Source organism: Solanum stenotomum, chromosome 3 (assembly GCF_019186545.1).
Source record: "Solanum stenotomum isolate F172 chromosome 3, ASM1918654v1, whole genome shotgun sequence".
NCBI classification, from domain to species: domain Eukaryota; kingdom Viridiplantae; phylum Streptophyta; class Magnoliopsida; order Solanales; family Solanaceae; genus Solanum; species Solanum stenotomum.
In genome coordinates, this window is record NC_064284.1 from 27,982,645 (window position 1) to 27,991,597 (window position 8,953).

Consider the following 8,953-nt stretch of genomic DNA (forward strand, 5'->3'; position numbering starts at 1 on the left):
GTTGACCAAAACATCTAACAAATATAGGGTAAAGGATGTAACCCCAACAAGAAAACATAATCTAAAATCTAAGTGCTTGTGTCAGCAAAAATTCACACTTTGAAAACTTGACATACAATTTCTTCCCTCCCAGGATATCTTGAACAATAGGATGGTGCTCTAAATGTTCCTCTTTACTTTTGGAATAAATTAGAATATCATCAATAAACACAATCACAAAAGAATTTAAGTAAGGCTTGAAGACCTCATTCATCATTTGTGAAATAAACTCCCTAGATCTGAAAGTCGTTGTACCAAAACATCTAACAAATCTAGGGTAACTGATGTAACTCCAACAAGAAAATATAATCTAAAATCTAAGTGCTTGTGCCCGTAAAGATGGACAATAAGATATAGAAGAATTTGTCACAGCCTGGAAGAAGTTAGCTAACCCTTATATTCTGATGTGGTGCGTCTCACAATTGAGGTCTCGAAGCATTCACCTGAATATGCTCATACTCAACAAAAAAAGAGCAAGTGCAGTTTCAGTACACAATCACAGTGTATTGTTAGGATTATCAGCTAGTCTTAGTATACAAAATATAGATAGGCAACCACAACTTAGTAAACACATAATATTCAATTACAACACAAGTACAACAAGTCAGTTCACTTCTCTCATTGAACCCACACATACAAACTGTTAGTGTATTGGCGTGGTATCCGTTTCTAAGTTAGTGTACCAGTATGATATACATTTCCATTGTACCAGTGTGGTACTCGTTTCAGATATTAGGATCTAACGTAGTACCCATTCCAGATGTTAGTGTACAGGCGTGGATCCCGATCTTAATCATCAACACATAACACAATCACAATTAAAATGAATCAGAATCACATATGTACATTTATGTAACACAATCATTGTATGTGATTGACAACACCTTTCATTTCATATTATATCTTTTTAATTTCCTTAATCAGATATCGTGCATGCATTACTAACAATGCAGTTAATAAACACATATAACATAAACGAAAATCTACAATCATCACTTACCTCGAAATATTCCTGAATGTTCTCAAGTACTTGAGTTTTTCCCTTGTTATGAATTCTAGCTTATCATAATCTAAAACAATAATAAAATATAATAAACAATAAACAATGACCTAATTAAACATGCATTATAACAAATCCTAAACCCCAGACCATCTTGATGATCATCCTACCCAACAAGGGCCATTTTCACCATTAATTTAAGTTAAAACCCTTCCAAAAGAGTAGCACTTTAGATTTTAAGGCTTAAGAATGAAAATACAAGTTGAGGGAAGTAATTAACTTACCTTTACCAAAGAGATTGGTGGAAAAATTGAAGGAAACTATCCTAAATCGCCCTTTCCAAATCCAAGAATAAAGTTGTAGAAAATAAGAGGTTTTTGGGAATTTTTTGCACATAACCCCAACTAACCCCGCTATAGCAACGTCACCAATATGGCCCATCCGCTATAGGGAGAATTAATTTATCCCGTTATAGTCGCGTGACACCCACTCTAGCGGCTTACATGGAGACAAAGACTCGCAAATCCTTCCCAAAGCCCATGTTTCGCAACACACCTCTGAAACTTGATATTCTATACTAACCCTTTCACGCCAAGATCAATACTGGAAGTTTTACTCACCTAAATTCAATCTTGAAATGCCTTATGGATTCACTTATGTCTTAGCTATTAGGAATTTTGATCCAAGCGTAGACATACAACCTCATTCATTCCCGGATTGTCCTAGATCTCACCTTGTTCAAATTTTATCTGAGATTGGTCTATCCTAGAATTTTATTTCACTTTCCAAAAATATCCTGACCCAATTCCTTTACCGTTAGTCTATCCATAATCTTTTGATTTCGCATGATAATGTCAAATCCGAAACATCATAAAGGAAGTGTAATACATAATTGCCTAGTTCTATATGTTAAATTTCAAAAACTTTGCTTCCAAAATAATGTTCTGTAATACTTAAACGGTTAATAGCCGATTGTTGACTACTTCTATGAATATGAATGAACAAAATTTATTCAATATTCCCTTTTTACAAACTTTTTAAAGAATTTGAGTAGGTTCTTTTAATCGGATGGGTTGGGTTTTTTTTTTTTTTGGTATATATGGATAATCCATTTGGGGTTATAAAATTCTCACTTTAAAATAATATATTCTTTTAAAATTAAATAGTTGTTATTCCAGTGAAATCAGCCGAAAAATGGCCTGAATAATATAGCATGAAAAAGTGATAATTTGGCAATTATGTGATTTAGAAAAATAAGTTTTACTACTATAAATTGAATGTCCTTTATGTGTATCTAACTTTCAACTACACTAGTTTCATCAAAATTTGTAGCTCTATTCTAGTCTGCATCAATTCTTATCCAGTTATAGTTTTAGAGTAGACTATTTGTTCACTTTTGCCCTGTGCAGCTTAATAACAAGAAGTGTTATTTTCATTGCAATTGCTGCCTGCCTACATTTAGGAAACAGTGTTTTGGAGCGAAAGAAAAAAAAGCGACTATTGTAGTACACTGGTTTTTTTTACCCCATGAAGCATATATTGAAACTCGACTAAATTTAAATTGAACACGGCAAGGCTTATTCAAGAGTCACTCTTCTAACATGATTTTTTCCATATTTAGGATTCAGACTCAAAACCTTTAATTAAGAATGAAATAATCTGATCAGTACATCACAATTCAGATTGGTTTAGTATATTAGTTACTAGATAGGTAAAGCGCGTAGTACAGGGATACTGTGCTTGTCTGTTTGCTCCATGTGACATATCTCACAGCCTCTACTTTGGCATTAAAGTCTCCTTACCTTGCTTCAACTTCCCCTTTCACACACACTAAAAAGTCCTACATTTCTATCACTCTTTTTAATGCTTCCCTTCTCCACTTATCATCTTGTCCAAAATTCAGATCCAATCTTGGAGAATCCTCATTAGATCTTCTTCAGAACAAGAGTGAGTGAGTCAGTACATATGGCTCCACTTCTACATTCCTGCAGCTTTACTAAGGTACTTTTAGTACTATGTCTTGTTTTTGTGCTATTCACTCTTTCATTCATTCCTGCACATAGTGAACTCCAACCTCACAATAATAATGTAAGAAGCAGAAGAATGTTGGAGCTAGACAATGATTCAAAGCCAATTAAGAAGAAAATCAGCACAAATCCAACTTCACTTTCTACTTCCAAGAACCAAACCAAACTCATCAAATCAACCAATAGCTCTTCTAAGAATCAAACCAAGCAAATCAAAACTTCTTCTTCTTCTTCTAGTTTTGGTTCTACTAAGAACCAAACCAAGCTTTCAAAATCAAAACTTTCCTTTTCTGAATCACAAATCAAGCCTAGCTCTACCATTACCAAATCAGAGAAACTTACTTTCAAATCCCAGCTCCAGAAGCTCAATCTCACACCCTCCAAGTCCTCAAATTCAACCAAAATCACTTCTTCCACCATCAAGAAGTCTTCAGATCTACCCAAAATCAGCTCAAGTTCTTCTCCCAAGAACAAAACAATCAAATCAACTAAAACCCAATTGGAAAAAGGCATCAATCAGTCCAAATCCAAAACCCCAATTACTAAAATCCAGCCAACAGACAAAACAGCCAAAACCATTAAAACCCAATTGAAAAAAGACACCAGTGAGTCCAAATCCAAAAACCCAATTACTAAAACCCAAACCCCTGCGGTCAAGAAACCACAGACAACCCAGAAGAAATCACAGTACAGCTGGCTAGAAGATGAAGATGATGACATGATTTCTGAATTCAGAGACTTGCCCTCCAAATTCCATGAAACCTTTTTGCCAGATTTGGAGAAAATTTCCAAAACCTCACAAGTTTACCTCAACAAAGCAAACAAAGAAATCACCAAAAACTTCAAACCCTATGTTGGAAACAAATATGCACCAACCATTGCCTCCCTTATCTCATTTGCATTCATCTTAATCCCTCTCATACTAGTCTCTCTCATTTTCAACAAAATCAAAGCCTATTTCTCTCTCCAAAAACTCCTAATCTTCATCCAAGTTTACCTCTCCATTTACTTCTCCATCCTCTGCCTCTCCTCTTTAGTCACTGGCTTAGAACCATTGAAATTCTTCTATGCTACAGCACAATCCACCTACATTTGCTTACAGCTATTGCAAACTCTTGCTTATGTGTTGTACCTTTTGATGCTCCTCATGTATCTCATCTTAGTGTTTTCCACTGAAACTGGGCCAACAACAAAACTCATAGGCCTGGCTCAAACAATTGTGGGCTTTGCTGTTGGGCTTCATTATTACATGACAGTATTTCATAGAGCTGTGCTCCATCAACCACCTAAAACTAGCTGGAGAGTTCACGCAATTTATGCCACATTTTTTCTTGTGATTTGCATCTCAAGTAGTGCTGATAGAAGGAAGAAAGCTTATTTAGTAGAAGGTGGTGAAGTTGAGAAAAAGAGCTAAAAATTTTGTTTATCTTTTTTTTTCTTTCTTAATTAATGGTCTATAGTTTCTACCCCCATATGGCAAAAAGAAAAGGGGGAGAAAAGAAGATTTTCATTGTCCTACATTTTTATCTTTTCTTTTTTTATTATATATATTTGTTGCAATTTGTAATTTATTAAGATTTTATTTATAACTAATAAATTATGGAATTCATTTCATGCTTTTCTTTTACATAAAAAAGTACTTCCTTTACATCATTCTAGATGGACTATTTTCTTATAATTCTCATTTCATGTGTTGAATATATGTGTGAGTGCATTAATAATTTGATTTACAATGTCATGTCATCTCGGGATTGGTCTACGTCATATATTAATGGTATTACTCCGTATTACACGTCTACGTTATTAGTTTAATGTATACTTGATATTGATCAATAAGACGCATTAAATATATCAAGCAAGTATTCTCACCGTTCAATAATAGTTATCCACTATACTATTTTGGGATATCCAATAATATTTGTTCACTTTATAAAATTAATGAATAATTTTATACTTAGTTCTTAATTTACCCTTATCATTAATTATATATTTTTTAAGATATTATATTTATTATATTCAAAAGGTGATATGGTAAAGTTACACTACTATATATATAATTTGTTAAAAGTATGCAAATTCGATGGTGGACAAGTATTATTGGATGGAAAAAGTAAAAAAGAAAGTGAACAATTAATACAGGACAAATGAAGTAGAACAGATGGTAAGAGATAGTAGCTTAGAAGTTGGAGGGAGAAAATGCTACGTACGTTATAAATTAGTATATTGCGCTTTTCGAAAGTCAATTTGACTAATTTTCAATGTTAAATTAGATTACATTAATTTGATATTTTAAGAAAAAATTAGATATTCAAAAATTATATGAAAAGTACTATACATTGCAATTTTTTACATATCAATATAATGAAAAAAATATATCATAAAATGTTAGTCAAAGTCTTTATAATTTGATTTTGAAAAGAAAACTATAACAACTAAAATGGACTATGGTAGTATGATGTAATAATAATATGATGAAAAGAAATTTGCATGTGATAGAAATTAAGTTTAATCTTTCTGGCTGAAAGTAACAAGAGAATCCCATGTAACAATCATTGCTATAAAAATGTTTGCCCTTTGTACTTTGTCTGTCCCATATTATTTGTTAATTTATAAAAACTAATCTTTAAAAAAAATTATTTTTTACTATTTTGTATATAAATATTTCACTAAGTTGAATTTATTAGCTTAAGACATACTTGGTACTGATGAATAGAACACAAATCTTAATGGAATCAATCGTTTTTCAGTTTATAAATGGTCCAATTCTCCTAGAAGTTGAATACATAGTGTGTACTTATGGCATAATAATTACGTAGCAAGTGGTCTTATTCTATAATGTGACAGCCACATGCCATGAGAGTGATTAATAGAAAATAGAAGTTTTGATCAAATAAAGGTTAAGAGACTAATGAGGGAAAGATTTTAGTAGGTAAATAGAATATTGAATAGTGATTAATAATTCTCAATTTGTGGAGGGCATCAAGGCAACCGACAGTTCCAACGCATGGTGTCGGTGACTCTATTTAGAAAACGGAATCAGTTTTGACATGTAATATAAAATCATGATTTTAAATTTATGTTTAAATATGTAATTTTGAATCATAATTTTAAATTCTAAATTTTCCAATGATTTAGAATTCTAGATCATGATTTTATTTTATTTTAAAATATAAAACTTAATCCATAATTTTATATTCAAGGGGAAAAAAAAAACTTATTTAGTTTTTGCAAAAAAAGAATTATTATTATTTTACCCTCCCTAGGAGCTCCCACCCTTTTTACTCCCTTGGTGACTCGAACTCGCAACCTTCGGGTTGGAAGTGAGGGGTGCTTACCATCTGAGCAACTCCCTCTCGTCTACAAAAAAAGAATTATGCTCAACATGAATAAATTATTTGTACCATCTGAGCAATTATATTAAAAAATAAATGGTTATTGCTAGTATTGACTAGTGGATCTTTATAAAATGATACGTATTTGAAAGTTTGTATTCACAATTATTTATTTATATAAAAGGAACATAGATATATGTGATCTATCAATGCAACGACTTAGAATATTTTAATATCTTATTTCTAAACTATAATTCTTTTCTTACCAAACTTAATTTAAAAGTTATATTTAAACATATAATTTTGAATCTTAATCTTAAAATGTTTTTGTAGAGAATAGCAGAAGAACAGTATAATTGGGGAACCCTTCTGTTATCCCAAGATTGTTAACTAAGATCGGAAGATTCAACTAAGGAAGAGGAAGCTAGAAGGGAGAACTTGTTTATGGAAGAAGATTCTTGAATTGTCTTTGTTTGGGTTGTTCTTGGGTTGTTTTTTGGGTGTTTACAAATGTCTAATGTCACCCCTATTTTTACTTGCATAGGGATGCTTCTAGAAATTATTCTAGATACATCTACAAGAAATATCTAGATATCTTTATCTTCTTTGATTTCTTCGATAAAAGCTACCACATCACCAGTATGAACATCTTCAAGAGTTTCTTGCTTCATATCGATGACATCAGTGTCTTGCTTCTCCACGTGATCGACTTCATTATATTTTGAATCTTCAATCTAGTCTTTTTCAAAGTTGATGGAAGCCATGACATTTATTGCTCGAGCCTCAGCTAAGAAGCACTTTCCCCAGTCTTCTTCTTCTGTAGCTTTCTCAATTTGAGTCATGTTACTCTTCTTGGCTCGACAATATATTTTTATGTTTCCTATTTTACCACATCTATAGCATCTAAGAGGCTTCTTACTATAATAGTTATAAGACTCTTCTTTTTCTCCAGGCTAGCTTGAACCACCTGAGGATCTAGAGTACGACATATCTCTTACTTTTCCTTTGAAGTTCATCTTGTCTGCTACAAGAGCATTTCCTTCTTCCTCTTTGACGAATACACCAACCAACTGTTTGTCTAGTAATTCTTGTGACGACAACAAATTCTCAAATTCCTCCAAGGATGGTTGTTGAGCCCATCTTTGAATGGACGTCACAAATGGAATATATTCAGGTTTCAAATCACGAATGATAATTTTTCTCATTTGTGCTTCAGAGATAGACTCTTTCGGATTCAACAAAGATATCTCGGAACATAAGTTCTTAATCTTCAAAAAGTACTCGACGATAGAAATGTTACCTTGAGTGGGGTTAGCCAATTCATTCTCCAATATCTGCAGCTGAGCTTCATTCTTCTTGTTGAACAAGCGATCGAGGGTCCTCCATATTTAATGAGTTGATCTACACTTTATAATATGATCGAATAAATCGGAGGAGATTGTCCTCTTCAGAATGAACTCCGTCTTCGCATTAATTTGCTTCCACTTCTTGTATGCACTGCTATTTTCCGATCCGTCATCAGGAGAATTTGTGTTACCCCCGTTAAATACATCCCACAAATCCTTGACCACAAGGTATGATTCTATACATGTTTTCCATACCTTGTAATTTGACTGATTCAACAACTCCATCCCAGTCCATTGACACGGTCGCTAAAATCCATATAAATAAACCAGTTGAATCTACCACTAACCTGATCTTGAAATAATACCCACAAGCCAACCTATGGCTATGACTCTGATACCATGTAGAGAATAGCAGAAGAAAAATATAATTCGAAAAGCCTTCCTGCTAGCCCAATATCGTTAACTAAGATCAGAAGATTCAACTAAAGAAGAGGAAGCTAGAAAGGAGAACTAGACTCTTGAATTGTCTTTGTTTGGGTTGTTCTTGGGTTGTTTTTGGGATGTTTACAAATGTCTAATGTCACCCCTATTTATACTTGCATAAGGATGCTGCTAGAAATTATTCTAGATACATCTACAAGAAGTATCTAGATATCCTTATCTTCTAACTATGTAACAAGAATCTAGATATTTCTATACTTTAATATAAATATCTAATTATCTAGAACAACTAGATTTTTCCTAAGTATAAATATCAAAGATATTTACTCTACAAAATTCTAGAAAGTTCTACTAAATATCTAAGATATTTTTTGTACCTCCAAAAAATCAACTTTACTTTTTCACAATTTTAAGATTGACTCACTACATCAAAAATAATCTTTAGTGGCAATTAATTAACGACAATAGCTCAATTGCCGCTATATATGTATTTTTAGTGTCAATTAGCACTCATTTGATGCCTTACATATTTGGAGAAAATGTTGACAATAAGAAAGAAAGTGAAGCATGACATTTGGTGAAAGCCTAAATAAAGCAGAATATTCGATGTTGCAATTTTATTGCGACCACAACAAAGGATGCAACTTTTTTATTTTGAATTTTATTTGAAATTTTAGATACTATAAATACCTAATTATAAAAGTTTATTAGGAATGCTGAAATATTCAGTTTTCTGGTTTCATTTGAGTCTTAGGCCTCATTTGTTTG

The 8,953-nt window shown here is 32.5% G+C and overlaps 1 protein-coding gene across 1 annotated transcript; it reads left to right on the forward strand.

Moving 5' to 3' along the window:
• Window positions 1–2,847: 2,847 nt before the first annotated feature.
• LOC125859447 (uncharacterized serine-rich protein C215.13-like) lies at window positions 2,848–4,719 on the forward strand. Its single transcript, XM_049539206.1, has one exon. It carries the CDS (start codon window positions 3,005–3,007, stop codon window positions 4,478–4,480), a length of 1,476 nt encoding a protein of 491 aa, XP_049395163.1. The 5' UTR covers window positions 2,848–3,004; the 3' UTR covers window positions 4,481–4,719.
• Window positions 4,720–8,953: the final 4,234 nt, after the last annotated feature.

What these genes read in the sequence shown, in the direction of transcription:
- LOC125859447 (XM_049539206.1), top strand. Translation starts at nt 3,005, where the DNA reads ATGGCTCCACTTCTACATTCCTGCAGCTTTACTAAGGTACTTTTAGTA.